The sequence below is a fragment of the Chionomys nivalis genome, chromosome 8, assembly GCF_950005125.1.
Source record: "Chionomys nivalis chromosome 8, mChiNiv1.1, whole genome shotgun sequence".
NCBI classification, from domain to species: domain Eukaryota; kingdom Metazoa; phylum Chordata; class Mammalia; order Rodentia; family Cricetidae; genus Chionomys; species Chionomys nivalis.
This window is the reverse complement of record NC_080093.1, coordinates 82,937,719-82,958,616: the sequence shown is the minus strand read 5'-3', so window position 1 is coordinate 82,958,616 and position 20,898 is coordinate 82,937,719. Positions and strand designations below refer to the sequence as shown.

General features: G+C 45.6%; 1 protein-coding gene across 1 annotated transcript in view; it reads right to left on the bottom strand.

Annotated features, from left to right (window-relative positions):
- Window positions 1-2,850: 2,850 nt before the first annotated feature.
- The window catches only part of Rras2 (RAS related 2), a 71,243-nt gene continuing 53,195 nt past the window's right edge, over window positions 2,851-20,898 (bottom strand). Inside the window, exons 2-6 of the mRNA XM_057778023.1 lie at window positions 16,593-16,680; window positions 15,125-15,227; window positions 14,773-14,881; window positions 5,705-5,823; window positions 2,851-4,311 (exon numbers count right to left, since the gene is read on the bottom strand). Coding sequence (XP_057634006.1) covers window positions 4,224-4,311; window positions 5,705-5,823; window positions 14,773-14,881; window positions 15,125-15,227; window positions 16,593-16,680 — 507 coding nt within the window. The 3' untranslated portion in view covers window positions 2,851-4,223. The remainder of the gene's footprint in view (window positions 4,312-5,704; window positions 5,824-14,772; window positions 14,882-15,124; window positions 15,228-16,592; window positions 16,681-20,898) is intronic.

Below are 20,898 nucleotides of genomic sequence, written 5' to 3'. Positions count from 1 at the left end.
ATATCTGCCCTCGACCCAGCTCTAACAAAGAACTTCCCCAACAGCCTTCGCTCGCTTCCTCCATTCCCTTAGCTGTCAATCACACTGCAACTCCTACCTGGTTTCCATAGTCTGAGAGCTCGAACAAATCTAACCAAGTCTGGCTATTGATGCCTCCTCCCTCGCCACTCACATCTTCTTACCATTCCAGGCCTAGATTTCCTGAAAATGCAGGCTCTTGCACCAGGAAGTGTCTCAGCATGCAAGCCCGAAGAACCCCCAGAGTTCAATCTCTGGAACCCATGTGTAAAAAGCCAGATGCAGTACTGCACATCTGTAAGCCCAGCGCTCCGACAGCAGGAGAACTGCGCCAGAAGCTCAGGAGACGGCTACCCTAAGTGCACAGAGTAGAGACAGAAGTGAGACTCCACCACGGTGAGGAGGAAGGCAAGAACCCACTCCTGGAAAGTAGTCCTCTGACTCGTGTGGGCACGGGGGAGCATGGTACATGTGTGGGCACGTGGGAGCATGGTACATGTGGGGCGCGTGGGAGCGTGGTACATGTGTGGGCGCATGGGAGCACGGTACATGTGGGGCGCGTGGGAGCATTGTACATATGTGGGCACGTGTGAGCGTGGTACACGTGTGGGCGCGTAGGAGCATGGTACATGTGTGGGCGCATGGGAGTGTGGTACATGTGTGGGCACGTATCAGCGTGGTACACGTGTGGGAGTGTGTGAGAGTGGTACATGTGTGGGAGTGTGGGAACGTGGTACGTGTGGGCACGTGGGAGCATGGTACATGTGTGGGTGCGTGTCAGCGTGGTATATGTGTGGGCGTGTGGGAGCATGGTACACGTGTGGGCGCGTGTCAGCATGGTACACGTGTGGGCGCGTGTGAGCATGGTACACGTGTGGGCGCGTGTCAGCGTGGTACACGTGTGGGCACGTGTGAGCGTGGTACACGTGTGGGTGTCTAAAATTACAAGCTTGTCTGTTAGCCTCAGCCCCTTCCTCAGCTGCAATCCTTACCCCAACTTCTAGCTTATCTTGCACAAGTGCCACACGTTTCCATCACTGCAGCCCCCTGTGCCCACGCTCAGTGTTTAAGAGCCTCACACGTTTCCCAGGACACCTCTAATGTCCAGTCCCCCTTCAACCACATTACATCATCACCATCTCTGGAAACATTCATTCATCCAATGACTCTTCCGTGCACAGCAGGCGATGCAGGTGACACATGTCCTATCCTCGCGTGCTGATGATACTAGCACAACCATCTGTCCCCTCCCTCTGCCATTCACATGACACTACATTAGATCCCAGTGTCTCCTCTGCACTCCCGGGCAGTACAGAAGGGAAGAAGACCTAGAAGGTTCCATTCGCACAGCAATATACACAAGCTGGTTACCAGGACAAAGCTGAAACCTTCCAATGAAGAAGCTGCGTACAGACCGACACCCAAAAACAAAGTATGTGATGTCCATTATCCGAGAAAGATTTAAATTGTGAGAAATCAGGATCATAACTAAATAAAAAAAAACCACACAAGAGAAACGAATACAGACTATATACAGAGATGTGAGTTCACCAGACTATAAAGCGCTACTATCACCACATTCGATTACTCAGAGTTCTGCGAGAGAAGTCAGCCCTGTGGAGCGCTCTGAGGAGTTATTTCTCAACACGCCTCGCCATTCTAGATGCACAAGTGAGAAGCTCAGTTGTAGCCCAACAGGCATCAGGACTCAGCTCTCTGAGAAAGGGTGGGAAGGGCTGGTAAAGAGGAATGAGGAGCGAGACGAGAGAGAGAGAGAGAGAGAGAGAGAGAGAGAGAGAGAGAGAGAGAGGAGAGAGAGGGGACCAAATTGCTGATCATGGCTGGGGTATCATACACCTGTACTTCCAGCACACGGGAGGTAAAAACACCTCTCCTGATTGCTACAAATTCAAGGCCAGGCTGGCCTACATAGTGAATCCTAGGCCAGCCAGAGCTATACAGAGAGATAAGAACTTCAGAGAAGGGGAGGGGAGAACTATGAGAGGAGAAGGGAGGGGACAGGAGGAGAGGGGAGGATAGAGAAATGGGGGAAGATCAGAAAGAGCCAGGAGTGGGGTACGCACCTTACAGCCCCAACACTCAAACCCAAGCAGGAAATTTTGGGCTCAAGGTCAGCTTGAACTACATAGTGAGTTTCAGATCAACCTGGGCTACTTCGTAAGACCTTATAAAAATTCTAGAAAACAAAACACAGTCTGAAATAAAATTCACTGGACGGGATTAACAAGTGCAGAATAAAGCTTGGAAAAGGTGAAGGCGGCAGCCCTGAAAAAACACAAGGAAATAGACAGAGTGAAGAACTCGCCAAGACCCCGGCTGTTAAGAGTCTAAATCTTAGTATCTAGGCACCTATGACAAACAGGAAACCTTCCCATTAAGGATATAATACAACGGTTCTGGTGAGGCATCAGAGGCAAAGAAAAATCCGCTAGCTTCCCGGGCAGTGAAAGTTGAACAATAAGTCTATATTAACGTAATCATTATGAAACACAATAAAATTAAGTGATTTTGTTTGTATTTAAAATAAACAGAGGGTCCTCTTTGCCAAAGTCATTTTAGAATGCATCCTCAGGGGCTCTATGGGACTAGAGTCACCTCCCTCTCTTCTCTACAGCTGAGGTTTCTCTGTTAAGGACACTTCAGAAAAAGAGTTACACATCACCAACCTCAGGAAACCACGGAACAGTGAGTTCACCTGCAGAACTCCCTAAGATGCCGTGCGCAAGGGCACGGGCTACTCAAGCCAGTTCTGTGTGTATTGCTCACAGAAGCCCTGGCATGAAAAAGGAGCCGTCAAGCGCCGTCTGGTGATAACAGATCAACTTTAATTCTAGCACCTGAAGCTATACAAGGGTTCACTTTATAAACTTCATGGGACTGTTGTACACATTCAATAAAGTGACCACTGTGCAATACCACTGAGAGTCGCAAAACCAGGAACACACTTTTGAATTGTTTAAACACAATCCACAGAGTTAAAAACAAAATCCGAAGCCATCCACAGTTACACTAATTGTCAAGTAAAGGTTTTACACGTAATACTTGAAATAACAAGTCAACATCTAGCAGGGACATTGAGCGCGACTTCACGGTCTCGTCCTGTTGGGCTCTGTTGGGAAGTTTTTCTGATTATTGGCCACCGGTGGATGTAACAAGGACCAGGGGTTTCCACTTTCTCCTTGTCAGTTAACAGTGAACAGTGAGAATTAAATACTCGTCTTTACATATACACAAGGTACGCCGTGAAAGCATATTCGCTTACAAACATATAAAAATACTTGTTAACTAGTTTGATAAGAAAATAACGTATAAAAGTATATAGCAAAAAACATTAATCATCTCTGACTCTGGAAAGATCAATTCCATATTTTATATTACATCAAACAAAAACAGTTTTAGTTTGGGGTGGGTTCTTGTTTTTGTTTAATCCCGCAACCAGGAATACTTGAAAAGGAAGACAGATAGGAACCGCTCACTCTTACCCTTAGCACGGCTGGGAAAAGAAACCAAGTTCATTGACACACCTAAGTGCAGAACGAGTCCAAACATTTGGCCACAGAGAATATTGTCATCTTGAAGGAGGCATAATAACCAAGGCTTGATCAGCAGTTTTTAATCCATAACTACAACAGGAATTTTGGTATTCTGGCCACTGGAAAACAAAAGCCGCAGCGTCAGGAAATGCCTGAGATGTCTCACTTCTGTAGATTCCATTCAGTGTATTTAAGGTTAATGAGAGTTGACATCAAAAGCTTTAAAGATAGGCAGAAATTCACATTAAAAAAAAATACCCTCCGTATGCTTCTATTTAGAGTAACAGTAGGCAACACGATTCCAGAAGTTAAAGATTACTTCACAACCTACCACTCCAGCTTAGCAAACAGCTTAGATTCCAAACTTGGTTCATCTATTCAAATGTAAGCCCTTAAAGAATGCATCTGTGTGTGTAGTCGTGTGTTTTAAAGGAATCAGATCATGTCTGAAGCAGCCTTAGTGTTTTCTTTACATCGGTCTGGGTCTGGGAAAGACCGTTACATGAGCTTTGCAGAAAGAATTAGCCAGCTTCTTGGTGTAAGGCTACCACGGTGATCATCAGTCTAAGGCTACAAAGGTACCGGCAGGATGTAAACGGTCACAGAGGTGAGGGCTTCCCTGGCAGTTGGCAGCTAGAACTCAAGGAACTCTTAGGAAACGACACAATGACAGCCTTTCTTGTCTTTTTCCTTCCGGGTTGGTTCTGGCGACGGAGGGCATTCTTGCTCTTGAAATTTCCTGTAAGACAGAGAAATGTGAATAGTATCGCCGTTAATAATCTCTCAATACAAACGCAGGTTAGTTCTGGACCTGTGGCATCGAAACACACGCACTTCTCAGTGCTCCTCACAGATGTTAGGAGGACTTAAGACTCTGTGGCAAGAAATCCTCTACCTCCTTCCCTCATGACTGGGTGACTGACAGGCGAGAGTCGGGGATTCTTGAGAGTCAAAAGGAAAGACCGGTATTTAATTAAAGGAGTAATTATTTTTAAGGAGGAACTGCTTCGTCGGGTGAGCACAAAACGGAAGTGGGATGATGAGGGCTGGGAGGCAAGGCCTCCAGGACAACACTGTCAAGTCACAGTCACTGGTGCCCAGTCCATCCACACGGCTGAGTAACTGCCAGGGCTGTCTACTTCTGCGGAGCTGCAACTGTCAGAAGCCAAGCCTGCAGCCTCTCTTCTTCCCTCCCACAAAAGGAAACCTCCACCTCAAGTTCCCCGAGACTCACGGTGAACGAGGGCCCCTCCACATGCCTATCAAAGCCATCTGATTAACAGAGAGCCAGGAGACAGGGAAGAGAGGGGGAAACAGGGCCACAAGGACTCCAAACAAACCAATCGCCAGCAGCTAAATCTGTCACACGCACAGCAGACCTCATCCACCACCTCAGGCAGCTCCCTCAACCAGAGGCCTCTGAGGCCACCTACCACCCGCCTCTTTGTGGACTGGAGTGTTGTTCATCTATGTCTTCCTGGGGCCAAACACCGGAGAGGTGATGGACTCTCTGCTGCCTGAGTTGCTCTTAGCCTGGCAGGGGTTTGTCAGGAACTAGGAATCTGAGATTTAGATTCAAGTCCCGGAGCTTAATAGACAGGGGGCATAACGGATACCATTCAGTTCTCCGGGCTGTAGCAAGGATTAAATGTAGTAACGTTGTAAGAACGTCGCTCAGTGTCTGACAGAGCCTTGATTAGCGGCTGTCATCGCTACCGTCAAAGCATTTACTGTTTTCACAATCCTTACATGTACTTTCTACTTCAACTTAAGATAATGAGATTTTTTTTTTTTTTTTTTTTTTTTGGTTTTTCGAGACAGGGTTTCTCTGTGGTTTTGGAGCCTGTCCTGGAACTAGCTCTTGTAGACCAGGCTGGTCTCGAACTCACAGAGATCCGCCTGCCTCTGCCTCCCAAGTGCTGGGATTAAAGGCGTGCGCCACCACCGCCCGGCTGATAATGAGATTTTTATGGGTTGGAAGTGTCTAGAATATGCTATGTATCTAGTTGAAATTTAACCCACAGCGTACCCCAGCCCCCTAGAAAGCAGTCAGTCCTACTAACAATTCCCTCTTTCATCGCCGCGTGCTCATTCATCTATTAAGACCCACACCTAGCACGTGTCTGCCTTACCTTATAACTCGGACGAGTTCATGGAAAGCTTGATCTACATTCATCCGGATCTTAGCCGACGCCTCCATGTACGTGACCTTGAGCTGCCTCGCTAATTGCTGCCCTTCTTCCTGCGTTACCTGAAATGGATGCGGCGGTTGTGTTTAAGGCAGAGTATTAGCAACCCCATGGGGCCCGGCTAAGTCTGGCTACAGGCATACGGTACTACTGTGTCTCCTAAAGCCAGGCTGACTCATCGTAAGGAACGGACAGGTAGCACAGTGCCACACAATCTCAGAAGGATGCACCTACAATAGAAACACAGTTGGACTGCAATATCCACAGCTCCACCAACTGCAAACCCAAAGCCAATCGAGCAGAGCTAAATGCGCTGGTACACTCTTAGAATCCCAGCACTCTGGAGGCAGAGGAAGGAGCATCAGGAATTCGGGGCCATACTTGGCTAGATAGCAAGTTTGAGACTACCTGACTTGTCTCCAAAACAAGATAAAACCAACCTCTAGGCTGAACGGTAACTGTAGTGGGCATGTGCACATTCAATCAGACCTAAACAATACATAACAAGGGTTTATATAGCATTTATGCCATATAAGGCATTATAAGCAATATAAAGATGGTTTCCAATCTACAGGAGACTATGCATAGGTCATAAGCAAGTTCTCCGCTTCTGTATAAAATGGGACTTTCAAGCATCTGAAGATGCTGATGTCTCTGGGGGTCCTGGGACCAACCCCTATTGCTACCAAAGGACATCTGCACTAACTCTCAAGGTTTAGTTTAGAGATACCAGAGCATTAGCTCCAGCGTTCCAGGAAGAAAAAAAAGAAAATGCTAGAAAGGTGCCGCCTAACCCTATAAAGGGGGTCAGGGAGAGCCTGCCTGAGGAAGCGGTCTAAAAATTAAATACAGTCTGTAGCTAAGTGGCAGCAGAGTAAGAAAACGGCCATGGCAAAAAAGGAAAGGAAGGGGGAGGGAGGGAGGGAGGGAGGGAGGGAGGGAAGGAGGGAGGGAGGGAGGGAGGGAGGGAGGGAGGGAGGGAGGGGGGGGGAGGGAGGGGGGGAGGGAGGGAGGGAGGGAGGGAGGGAGGGAGGGAAAAAGAGATGGAAGAGAGGAGGAAGGGGAGGGGGAAGGGGGAGGGAGAGATAGAGACAGAAAGATGGGGGAGAGAGGGAGGAAGAAAGGGAGGGGAGAAAAGAAGGGAGGGAGGGAGGGAGGGAGGGAGGGAGGGAGGGAGGGAGGGAGGGAGGGAGGGAAAAAGAGATGGAAGAGAGGAGGAAGGGGAGGGGGAAGGGGGAGGGAGAGATAGAGACAGAAAGATGGGGGAGAGAGGGAGGAAGAAAGGGAGGGGAGAAAAGAAGGGAGGGAGAGAGGGAGGGAGGGAGGGAGGGAGGGAGGGAGGGAGGGAGGGAGGGAGGGGGGAGGGAGGGATAGAAAGGTGAGGCAGAAGCCATTAAATTATCACTAAAAACCCTCTGCATTTTAAACACAAAGGATCCCAAAAGCAAATATTTCCCGAAGTCAGAACACCGTTATTTGTTTATATTTACATAAATCCCAAAGCTTAAATTTGTGGTCTCCTGGAACATGCATCTCACTACTAGCCTCAAAGTGAAGACTCAGGGAAAGGCTGCAGAACTCAGGTGAGAAGAGTGGCTGGCACCTGTGTGCCCCTCCCCCAAAACACACACCTTCCATTCTTCTCAGTCATTAGCTGTTCACTGTAAGAATGCAGAGATAACTGTTCCATAGTTCATACTCGGACCCATTCTGGTCATCCAAGTTTCCGTACGTTCGCGAGCCTTTTCCACACTGCTCTGTCTGGTGCAGAAGCCCTGGTGAAGCCGGGCGGTGGTGGTGCACGCCTTTAATCCCAGCACTTGGGAGGCAGAGGCAGGCGGATCTCTGTGAGTTCGAGACCAGCCTGGTCTACAAGAGCTAGTTCCAGGACAGGCTCCAAAACCACAGAGAAACCCTGTCTCGAAAAACCAAAAAAAAAAAAAAAGAAGCCCTAGTGAAAGCTCTCTCTGACCTCAGTGCACCACCCATCACTGCCCATCCTCAGTGAGAGGGGTACTCCTGACTCATACTCTATCAAGTATGCTGTCAGCTGTAGGATTTTATTTAAAATGTCCTTTATCCAATTAACAAAATTTCCAGCCATTCTGTTTATAAAGGGAATTATCAAGAACAAATGTCAGATATTATCAATTTTTTTCTACTGAGATGGTGTGATTTTTTTTCCTTTTTGGTTTGTTGACAGGATGAATAATGATAGTTCATTCCCACTTCTGAGATAAACTCTACAGGAAGATTGCCTACTATTATTTGTTAAAAAAAATTTTTACATGTAGACTGGAAAGATAGCTCAAAGGCTAAGAGCACTGGCTGCTCCTCCAAAGGTCATGAGTTCAATTCCCAGCACCGACCTGGTGGCTCATACCACTTATAAACTCTCTGGTGTGCAGGAATACATGCAAGGAACATTGTATACTAAGTAAATAAATAAAGCTTTTTTTTAAAGTAAGAAGAATTTTACATGTACGCTCAGCAGAGAGACCAGACCATGATTTTTCTACCTGGTTTTGATTTTAGTGTAATCCTGGCTTCATATAACAAGTTGGAAGAGTTCTTGCTTCTTCAATGTTCAAGGATAGTTTGATACAAGGAATATTCCTTTCTTAAAAGTTTAGTATAATTCAGCCAGGCAGTGGTGGTACACACCTTTAATCCCAGCACTCAGGAAACAGAGGCAGGAGGAACTCTGTGAGCTCAAGGCCAACCTGGTCTACAGAGCAGTTCCAGAACAGCCATGGCTACTCGGAGAAACCCTGTCTCAATCAATCAATCAATCAATCAATCAATCAATCAATAGTTTAGTATAATTTACCAGCGACTCCATCTGGGCTTGACATTTTTTTGAAGGCAAGTGTGACAAACGTACTTGACAGATGGGGAACTATCTGGCCAATCTACTTGCATCTTGAGCAGCTTTGGTGGTTTGTACCTTTCTGGTAAGGGGTTTACTGTATACCTACTTTACTAAATTCACTGATGTCAAATTCTTTACAGCATCTCTTTATGCTTTTACACATTTGTAAGATGTGATGGAATGTCTTTCATTCCATATACTGATTTGTGGTCCTCTCCTCTTTCACTGGGACTCAAATCTAGAGGCTCATATGCATTAGATAAACTCATGTTGAATGGATGAATGGATGGATGGGTGGGTGGATGGGTGGGTGGGTGGGTGGGTGGGTAGATGGATGGATGGGTAGGTGGGTGGGTGGGTGGATGGGTGGGTGGATGGATGGATGGACAGACAGATAATAAATAGACAATAACAAACAATAGACAAAGACAGACAGACACATCTGATCTTTGTGATTGTTAAGTCTGGTCTGCCAATTTGGGGTTTTTACTTATTTCTGTAGTTTTTACATTCCTTTTTTTCTTTTCTTTGTGGGCAATGGGCCTTGTACCTACCACGCACACATTCAACCACCGACCCACACTTTCTCTACTTCACTTTCCTCCTCACTATGGTTTTAATTTGCCATTTTTCTACTCTAATATGTCTATTTAGTGAGGCAAGCAACTCCTGTAACAGCCCATTAATCCTGACATGCTATATTTGTGTTTAAATTGCATCTCTGTAATTTGGGATTCTCTATAATCTCTTAAAATCTTTTCCCTTCTTGAGAATTTGAAGATTTCCTCTATGGTATTAATGTCCATCTCAATGCCACTGTCACTAGAATGTACGTGTTATCTGATAAGGCTTCCTTCAAATTTGAGGCTTGTTTTATGATCTGTTCTTATTTCAAAATAATGCAAAGTCCGTGCTATTGGGTGGAACGACCATTAGGGGTCAATTAGGCCAAGCTGGTGGACGGTCCTGGGCAAAGTCATCTCTGCACCTCTCTCGTTCTCTCTCTACTTCTCTCTGCAGTTCTTTTAACCCTTACTTCAGGATTTTGAAGCTGTTACGAGGTATGTGACCACCTAGGATCATTAAATCCTCTTGGTGAAATTAGTCTCTACCTGTGAGCAACCCTCTGTACCCCTGCTAATACACTGGGTCAAAAATCTACTTACACGCTCTCTTTATGGCCACTTTCACCGCCGCCAACATAGTATATCTTACCCAGCCTTGGATTCTAGGTAGGCTGTGTGTCTATCAGCTGAAAGTAGATGTCTTGCTGAACCTGGCTTTTTCATCCAGCCTGACACATCTGTCTTTCCACTGAGATCCTAACACCTCCTCTCTTTACTCTCTGTGCACCTGTTCACCTTCTGGGCTAAGAACAATTTCTACACTGCCTAATCTGCCATTGGCTGTTAGAGTACTTCAGTGTTAGAGTACAGAGTGACAGCACAGTCTGTCTACACTTTAATTAATCGTCATATTCGATCGTGGCCAAACCGGTTTAAACTGGCCTACACATGACACGAGACCTGTACAAGGCTGCTCTGCCCTCTTTCTCTTTTCTAGTGTTACCAGCTTTTACCTCACATTATGTCTGCCTCAAACATTCAATTATGCTTGGAAGAGGTTTAAATAACAACGACGTCATTTTTATTTGCCTCGGTCCTCTGTGCTGACTCAGATTCCCGTTTGGGGTCATTATCTCCCTCAGTCTGAGACGTCTTCCTATTTCCGGTAACTCAGGTCTGGTGGTGCTGAACTCTTACAGTTCGTATGTTTGGGAGAAATCTTTTTAACTCAGCTTCATCATTTAGAGACAACAGGGTTTTGCTCTCAGTACATACGAGATGTCATCGTATGGCTTACATGGTTTCCAGTGACAAACACTTGTCACCTGCATTAGTTACTGCACACGGCTGGGACAGAACACCTGAAAAAAGGACTCATAGCTTCAAGGCGCAGTCCATTACGGCAGGAAAGTCATGGGGGTGAAGGGGGATGGGGTAGGGGAGGTGGTAACATGACCTCCACAATCAGGAAGCAGAGAATCACATTCATGAGAATGCCTATATTCAGTTCACTTTCTCATTTTCATGCAGTCCAGAACCCCAGCCCATGGGATGACTCCACCCACATTCAACGTTCAGTTAAGTAATATAGATAACCCCTCCCAGACATGGCCATGTCTGCCCTAATCCAGGTAAAGCCTCCCAGAGGCTTGCCTCCTCCTGTTAAGGAGACAGTCAATACTAACGCCACACCCGCCCTCCTTAACTTGGCTCCTCTGGGAGCGGTTTGGTTTCTCTTTAGCTACCTCCCAGATTTTGTCTTTATCGTGGGGCATCAAGCACTTTATTACAATCTGTCTTGCAACAGTCTCACTCCTGTTTGTGCTCTAGGTTTGTGTAAACGTCTTGGATGTAAGCAATGCAGTTTCCACCCAATTCCGAAATCTTCAGCCACTTCTCCACAGTGGCATCTGATGCATCCCTCATCTCATTCGCTTCAGCTTCTGGAGGTTTGATTTGACCTCTGTCTACACACGTCACACCTACCTCAGGCAGCCAGTGCTTCCTAGACGCTGGGAGAGAGCTGGCCCCTACTAAGTGTCTGTCTAGTGAGTCTGTTCTTCTCTAACTTCTAGGTTAAATAACTGGTCTCTTCTTAACACACAGGTTGTGCTTTGGGCTTTCTTGACATGACTGATATTTCTGAGTGCATACATGGAATTTAAAATTTCATTCCCCAAACTCAGTAACTTAAGTACAATATTCCTTCATTACTGTAAAGCCCACACTGCTTCACATGGTCCGTGTCCTATTGCAGCCCAGCAGAGGCGCACACAGGTCTCACACAGGATTGCCACACCAACATTTATATGATTTTTACCTGGACTTTCTTCAAAACAACATGCCTTCCCCTAGGGCTATGAGGTTGAAATACCTACTAGATTCTATCTATACAAGCAAGTAATAAGTTAGGAGGCCAAGTGAAAAAGGGGGGCTTCACAGAACCCAAATTTACAAAGAAAGGTTTCTATTTTAAGAAGACCAGTCACGGCAAATCCCTTCCTAAAAAAAAAAAAAAAAAAAAAAAAGGCTTCATGTAGTCACAAATTCTCTTTCTTTCTTCCTACAGTATTATTCTCTATCTCTTAGGGGAGGGTGTGGGTGTGTACACAGACATTTGATTTGTTCGTCCGCATTCAGAGAGCAAAGGTCTGTGTTGAGTGCCCTCCTCTATTGCGCCTCACCTTATGCTATGGCATATGGCCTCTCCCTAAAGCAGGCAGCCTCCTGTCCTTGGACACGGGCCTGAGCTTTTCAGCACACACATCACCTCTGTCTGTGCACACACTTGAGACAGAAGAATCCATTCAGAAAAGCCTACTCCACGCTAACCACTCACGTCTTTACGGTGACAGAAATATGACTTATCTCCTATGCTGTTTCTCCTACTCCTGCTTATTTCCCGAGACTTCATTACATTTTTATTTACAGGAACATATTTATAATCCCATGACACATAAACAGGCCATGTCACAATGCGCTGAATACCTGCAGACAGATGGGAACTACACACTACATACGGGCAATCTTTAGTGCATAAATAACTTTAAAAAAAAAATAAATAACTTTAAAAAACTCACACAGGGCCAGCAAAATGGCTAATCAGGTGAAGGCACTTGCTATGCAAGCCTTGGAATCTGAGCTCAATCCCCGGAACCCATGTAGGGTAGGAGAGAACCAACTTCCAAAAAGTTGTCGTCTATCTCCACAAGGATACTATATCATATGAGCCAACATATGTTACACACACACTCATATAATAATAATAATAATAATAATAATAATAATAATAATAATAATAATAATATAAAATACATGTAGGAGGGCTAATAATGAGCTCAGTTGCTTCCAGGGGTGCCCCCTCCTGCTGGTCCCCAACTGCTACCACCTGCTCTGGAGACATCTACACAACCCATGTTGCCCTTCCATTCTTTCAGTGGAGTTTACCACCACAAAAACATCTGAGAAAAAAAATATTTCTGCAATGGAGGCAGGAAGCAGTGAAGGGTGGGCAGAAGTGAGCACGAGACAGGAGCAGAGCCCTTCTCTGCACGTCCCCTTTGCCACCCCTTCCCCACCCAGCAAAGCGAATGCTGGAACACACACAGAGCGCCCCCTTCAGGCAGCGGATAACAAATGTACAAATACCCAAATTGTACACTTGGCACTGACTTGCTGTGGAGATCACATTTTGTCACTGTAACTTTGTAACAATTCAGATCAGAAAAAGGTCTAGCAGGAACATTTAGTCTCCACTAATAGCAACGAGGTACTTTACTGAGGTTTAGTGTGAGACCAGGTGTGTCTCACTTGCCGTCTGCATGCCACACACCTTCCAGAGCAGCCACTAACTCGGCTTGGTACATCTGTGGATGACAACATAGCAACACCCACAGGCTGAATACCAAGTTAGAGCTAATCACCCCCTTGCGCTAATGTTTCAAATTCAGTATGCTTCCAAAATATTTTACAGGGTTAGAGACAGAGCTCACTTGCTGCTCTCCCAGGACCAGAGTTCAGCTCCCGGTACCCACATCAGGTAGCTTACATATATCTGTTACTACAGCTCTAGGGATCCAGTGCCTCTGACTTCCTTGGGATGTACATTCCTGTACAACATGCCCACATGCAATCACAGACACACATATTTAAAAATTAAAAAAAAAAATTGAACAAATGCAGCACTGATCAAGGTTGTGTTTTAAACAATTAGGTACAAAGGGAAATCTGCCTCCGTGCTAGGTGTCGATCCATTTTCCCAATGTCTGTACCTTGCCAACAAAATCCTAAGAATCTATTAACAGGCCGGTGGCATGGCTCAGCAGGTATTTGCCACACAAGTCCGGCAACCTGAACTGACCCCAGTAAAGGTGGAAAGAGAGAACTGACTCCAAAGCTGTTTTGACTTACACCTACACTGTGGCTCCAACACACAAGCATGTGCGTGTGCACAATCACACACACTGTAAGCACACAGAAGAATAACAAAATAATAGTAATAAACCATAAAGTGAAAATCTGTTAACGTGAGGTTACAAGAAAACAAGGGAAAACATTGGCAAGAAACAATTTCAATGTGGGTCAGACACTAAGGAATTCTCAAGAAGAACTCCACAACAGAGGTAGCTGATTCTGTTCCCAAAAGGCAGGGTAAACAATGCACAATAAAGGGGGTTCAGAGAAACTAACACTGAAGGTCACCAGCGTCAGATCTGTCCAGTGTGAAGCATAAGTGAAAATTCAGTTTATTAATCCAACTAGAGAAAAATCCAAAGCCAGGTGTCACGGTGCATTCCCATAATCCCAGAAGGCTAACGTAAGAGGATTTTCCTTTTGTGATCAACGGAGACTACAAACTCCAGGCCAGCCCAGGCTACCCAGCAAGATTAGCTGGAATATTTGCATACCGGAATTTACATTACAACTATCCTTTAAATAAAGGTGATTGTGGAGACGCAGTGAACAGATTAAGCATGTACGGGTAGCTTTATGTCCTACGTGAACTAAGCATGGTAGCACTTGGGAGGCTGGGTCAAAGAATCACATGTTCAAAACCAGTCTGGGCCACACAGTAAGACCCTACCCGAAAACAACAAAAAGGGAGGCAGGGAAGAAAACGTGACCAAATGAAGATTCTTCATAGGAGTTTGTCAAATTGAATAGTGGTTGTAAGATGAATTTGCTTTTCTTCTTTTTCTTTTTTGTTTAAAGAAGAAAGCTGATCCAATTTTCTTTAAGAGGAAGGGAAGGGGGACAAAAAATTATCTTAACTTATAGTGTTTAGATGTTATCCAAGAAACCACACGAGCCTGGCACATGACATATATAGGCTTATATACAGACATATGTAGGCTTATAGAGAGAGCTTTCTGGGATTCTGTGGAAAAATAATGAAAGTACAACCCCCCCAACTTTCTTCACACTTTGCGCATGCCATTCTGTGCGACAGTGTGCCAGACCCAGCACCAAGCTGGTGCCGTGCCGCCCAGGCTTTTGAGCAGGGGTACTCTTTGTCCCCTCAGGAAAATGCTCCGTTTCCACGGCCTCCCAGGCACGGAATCCCCATCTCTTACCTGTCTCTGGTGGTCCAGGTCAGCTTTGTTGCCAATTAAAATCATGGGGAACTCATCACGGTCCTTTACTCGGAGAATCTGTCTTTGAAACTTATAGATTTCTTCAAAACTGAAAAGCAAATAAATACATTGTGCTAAGAATCAAAATTCTGTGTTTCATTTAATACTGTACCACCATTTTTCTACTGTAAAGACATGGAACTCTCAGTTCCATTAAATAGCAATCTGGACAGAGCCTAGCACTCCTGATTTTAGCTTTTATTAGCAATACTATATTAATTATACATACTAGTGGGTTTCTATATGACATTTTCACACATGTATCTAGCCCCACAATTTAGCTGGCACCAACCTGCCCCTATCCGTGACCGAAAAGACCAGCAGGAAGCCCTCGCCGGTCCTCATATACTGTTCTCTCATGGCCCCAAACTCCTCTTGTCCGGCTGTATCCAGAACTAAAGAAAAAACAACAAAGAAATCAGTGTGTTCTCACTTTATAAATCGCCTCCCCACAAGGGCAGCCCCCTCCCCAGTCCTCCCCAGAGCCTATTTGATGTAAGAGGCAATGGCATTCCTGTCTTAATATTTCATTTCTAACACCAAAGGCAGACATAATCTAATGGCAGACAGTCTCAGAGTTTATCTTCATCACACAGATTGATTTTGTGGCTAGAATATATTAGCATACCAATTACAAGGTTAAAAATATCAAACACATCCAAGCAGATGGAACTAAATCAGCTCTAGAAATCACTTGGCTATTTATCTTCTCTATGTAAAGATCTTGGAAAAGATGTCTGTAAGTTCAATCAGGAAATCGGGGGTGGGGCTGGGAAGACAGCTCAGTGATCAAGCGCACTGGCTGCTCCTCCAGAGGGCCCAGGTCTGCTCCCAGAACCTACAGAGTGGGTCATACCTGCTTCAGACTCCAGTCCCGGGGAATCTGACACCCTCTTCTGGCCTCCTTGGCATTTGATACACATATATCCATGCAGGTAAAACATTCATGCACATAAAAATAAATCTTAAAAAAAAATTATGGTTGATTCATTTTGTGTGTGTGTGTCTCTCTCTGTCACTCTCTGTCTGTCTGTGTCTGTCTCTCTGTATCTGTCTGTGTGTCTCTGTCACTCTCTGTCTGTCTGTGTCTGTCTCTCTGTATCTGTCTGTGTTTCTCTGTCACTCTCTGTCTGTCTGTGTCTGTCTCTCTGTATCTGTCTGTGTTTCTTTGTCACTCTCTGTCTGTCTGTGTCTGTCTCTCTGTATCTGTCTGTGTGTCTCTGTCACTCTCTGTCTGTCTGTGTCTGTCTCTCTGTATCTGTCTGTGTGTCTCTGTCTCTGTCTCTCCCTCTCTCATTAGTCCGGCCACTAATGTTTTTCTTGATCTTCCTACTAGTTAAAACAACAACATTTTCTTCAGTGGAGAGGGGTTGTTGGTGTTAAAGCCTCTAAAGATATAAACTCTCAGTTAACAAATACTGACTTTCTCTATGACCACTTCCCCTACCCTAACACTCACCAAAAGACATGAAGAGCTGAGCCCTGATGTTTCTTCCAATGACCCCATGTCGTGTAACTTCAACAAGTTACATAACATGATCAGTTTCACCACAACAAAAATCAATCCGATTACTGTTTTCCTTTCCATCTGCTGAGGAGTATTTAAATTGATCAACATGTAGATTCGTCTATCAGGACCAATGATGGTGGAACAATGCCCAGGACTAGCTCAGAGGGAGAGGCCTTGCCCGGCACGTGCAAGGCCCACTGTTTAATCAGTGGGGGATGGGGGGGCATGTAAGCTCTCAGGGTTTACTTACTGTCCAGCCGGGCCGCTCGGTCATCGATGACACATTGCTTTGTGTATGAGTCTTCAATGGTCGGGTCATAGTCCGTCACAAAATAGGACTGGTGAAACAATCAGAAAAGAAAAAGATTATTTTAAAACTCATGTTACTTTCTACACCTAATAGCTTCAGTTTTATTGAATTCTGCTTTTCAGGAAATCACACGTCTTAATTGTATGAGGTTATCTTACAGAATTTATTTTTAATTATATGTACGTGTATCTGTGTGCATAACCTCTGTGTACATAACCTATGCAATAGAGATCAGAAGAAGGGATCAGGTCTCCCGGAGCTGGGAGGAGCTGGAGTTACCATGGTTCGAAACCACCCCCTGTGGGTGCTGAGAGCGGAACTCATCCTGTGCAGGAGAGGTACACACGTCTAACCTCTGGGCCGTTTCTCCAGCCCCTGCTTTAGCTTTTAATTCTGCCAATTTCACAGCAGTCTCCTCAATGCACTCCTCAAGACAAAATACTAAATATTCTGAATTTTCCCTTCTAGAGTATTCAGAAAGACTGCAAAAAAATCTATTACATTTTTTCCCTAATCGTTTGGGGCTAAGTATCTGGGAAAATCGGGAACTGTAATTCAGACCTATTCAACTCTGCTAAGTACCAGTTTTGAGAACGGAAACAGGTAAAGATGGAGACAGCACTAAAAGGGAAATGTGTGCCGTACTGATATTTTGTTTGTGTTTTAACAAATAAAGCTTGCCTGAAGATCAGAGTGCAGAGCTAAGCTATTAGAGGCAAGGCAGCGGTGGTGCACACACCTTTAACCCCAGCACTCCAGAGACAGAGGCAGACGGATCTCTGTTAGTTCAAGTCCACCCTGGGCTACACAAAATTAATCTAGTCTATAAGAGAAACAGAGCTCAAACAAAGGTGATCCCAGCACTTGAGATCCCGTACCTTTAATCCCAGCAGTAGGGAGGTAGAGATAGGAGTGATATGGCCGGACAGAGAGAGGACTATAAGGCAGGAGACAGGAGCTGGCATGCAGTCTGAAGCAGTCAGTCTGAGGACAGGATCGCCCTTTTGGGATAAAGCTGCTTCTACTTTCAGAGTTAGGGGAACATTTTATTTAATGAGGAGTGGGAGCTTCAAAGGAAGGATCTCGAGTAGCCTAGCTGACCTTGAACCCCTAAATCCTCCCACCTACACATCAAGTGCTAGATTTCAGGTGTGCGCCTACACCTGGCTCATGATGAATTTCTTCTGAGTTTCTTTACAGCAATCTGATGCTTCCTGCAATGACTTTATCCTATAAAACCTGAATGTTATTACTCCTTCCCTCTGCAGTACTAGGAATGAAACCGGAGGCCTTGCAAATGTTTGGCAAGAAATGAATAGACCAAGTTGAAAAGAAAATCAAGGAATGAGTGTAAAGACGAACATAATAATCATGAAAATACTTAAGGAGAGTGGGGTTGAGGGTGCAGGGACACGGCACAGACAGAGCCACACCGACTCCTAAGGGTAGACAGGAATGGTGAAAGTTCCCACTCCTCTAGCTAAAAACAAGATGAAGGAATGAGTGAGCAAGTGTTTTTATAAATTTTATAAATGTCTACGTGATAGCCGGACGGCTTCAAACACGACAGTGTTTTGCCCTATGAGACTAAAGGAAAAACAGTGGCATGTACTGTTTGCGTACAGGGCCTTGAAGCACACGGCACTTGTTTGATTTTCCTTTTAGTACCTGCACAAGTTTGCTTTGAAGGATAATCTTTGGAACACAATCTTTAATATTTTAAGATTGCCACTTTCCTAACATGGGCACAGATTTTCCCACTTAAATTTTTTTCCGTATTTTTTAGTGTGTTAATGCGTGTGAGCACACATACACGCACATGTATGTGATGTATATGCACATGTGACAGGATCATGCGTGCCTTCTGAGGCAGTGTCTCCCCGAACCCGGAACCCCCTAGTTTTGTCTAGAATAGAAGCCAGCAAGTCTCAAGTCCCTACACCTTCAGTGCTGAGATGTACAGGAACACGGACGCTGCCAAGCCAACTCCAGGCCTTGACCTTGAGGAATAAGCACTCCTAACTGCTGAGTCCCCTCTCTGGCCCCAGCACCTACACTAACCTCCAGCACTAGCCTGGTGTGGTGGTACACTGAGGGGTGGAGGTAAGGGGACCAGAACTTCAAGGTCAACCTCAGCTACGCAGTCAGTTCTAAGCCAGCCTGCGACACAGGAGACCCTGTCTTTAAAGAACACTACCACCATCACCTGGACTTAGAAACAGAATGCAACAATGGGTCATCAATAAAAAGCAGTCTCCCTGGGCTGGAGAACCAGTTCTAGGGTTAAGAGCACTAGCTATTCCTCCAGAGGGCCTAAATTCAGTGTCTAGCACCCACATGGCAGCTCACAGCCATCTATAATTCAAGTTCCAGTGCATCCCATGTTCTTTTCTGGCCTCTATAGGTACTGCACACACATGATAAACAGATGTACCTGCATGCAAAACACCGATACAAATAAAATTAAAATACACCTTTATTTTAAAAAAGAAGAAACTGCCCGTGGTAATGTTGAATTTAATTCTAACTGCTATTTCCATGCTATGGGGTCTGAGGCAAATCTCTGGGGCTCAAACCTTCAGCACCCAGAACAGGAACAGCAGGAGCAGGCGGACCAGAGCAGTGCTCAGGGAGTGTGATCGCTGCTGTGACACACTTCCGTCATAACAATACCTGGGCTGCCGTGGCAGGCAGCCCCATGCTGCATCAAGTCTAAAGCCGTGCTCCCCTGCAGCAGAGGGAGGGCGGTTGTAATGATTCATCCCCAGTTGCCCCAGACCTGCCATGAGCCATCTGGAACTTGGTGTCTGAATGTTATGAACTCAGATAAGCTCCCATCTGGGCTTCAGAAAATATTCTCAGGATTTAAGTGGCAATTACACAGATAAACGCTGAGGCGTAAAGCTATCTTGCTCATTTAACATGTGTATACTTTGTGTGTGTAAAGATTACAACCATACAATAGTTCCCTATTTCTCCTTAGAATCAGTGGTTTATTATCTGTCTGGTGATTGCTTGTGTGTTTGGGGTGTTGGCTTTTTCCCACAGCGCTGGGGACTGAAGCTAAGACAAGAGCCCCAACACTGAACCACATCCCAGCCCTCCTCTTACTTTTGACTTTGAGACGCGACCTTACTAAGCTGACCAAGCAGGACTTGAACTTATGATCCGTGCACTTTGGTCTCTTGAGGAGCTAAGAACAGCTTGTGCCTCCAGGGGTAACCAGCAGTTAGTTTCTTACACAGTACACAAAAGCTTTGGAGTTTGTGCAGAGTTTGATAAGTCCTTTGGTCAGTTCTCCTACGCTCTTGGCTCAAAGTTACAACTATAATATGGATGAACACCCACTTTCTACCCCTCAATGATGGAGCTCAGTGATAGCGATCCCTCTGAAGAACACTCAATCACTGAACTACCGTCGGGAACAAGAGAATTACAAAGACATGGTGGGGCTGTGGCTTGGTAGCAGGGCACTTGCTGGGCATGCTCAGGTCAATTCCCAACAGCAACAAAATAATAAGGATACAGACAGGTTAAGCCAAATAGAACCAGCATGAAGTGCCAATGTCATGCTTGCTCAGAAGACAACAAAATAAGAGGCTACGGCTGCAACTACACGTGGAGCTGCGTGCGTGTCCACAGCGCCCCAGGCTGCGACTACACATGGAGCTGTGTGCGTGTCCACAGAGCCCAGTAACCGACCAAAAAGGAACTCCAGCTGCAGAGAACACTGGGGGAAGGGGTGCTGAGCTAGACAGTGGAGCTTCAGGAAATCAAGGTGGACCAAATGCATCAGAAGGGAGGGTGGTTTGCTAACAGCACCCTAAAGGATACAAGGAGAAGAGTCCTAGCCAGAACAAAGATGTCCACCAAAAAGCCAGGGGGCATCCCACTGGAGAAGTTATTCCACTTGGGTGGAGAGATCTAATGTCCCTGATAAGAACTGGTCTGTGCAGCCAGCAGTGGTGGACACGCCTTTGGTCCCAGCACTCAGGAGGCAGAGGCAGGTGGATCTCTATGAGTTCGAGACCAGCCTGGCTGAGTTCTAGGATGGCCAGGGCTACACAAAGAAATCCTGTCTCAAAAAAAACCAAAATCAGAAAAAAGGAAAGATATGGTCTAGGTAAGGCTGTCCTCCACAGCTCAAGACTGTGGGGATGAGCAGACAAGCTCTGGACCCTCCAGGGTACAGGCTCTCTGTTTGGTGGCGTGGGAGGTCCTTCTGTCTATGTGTTGTTTTTATTGG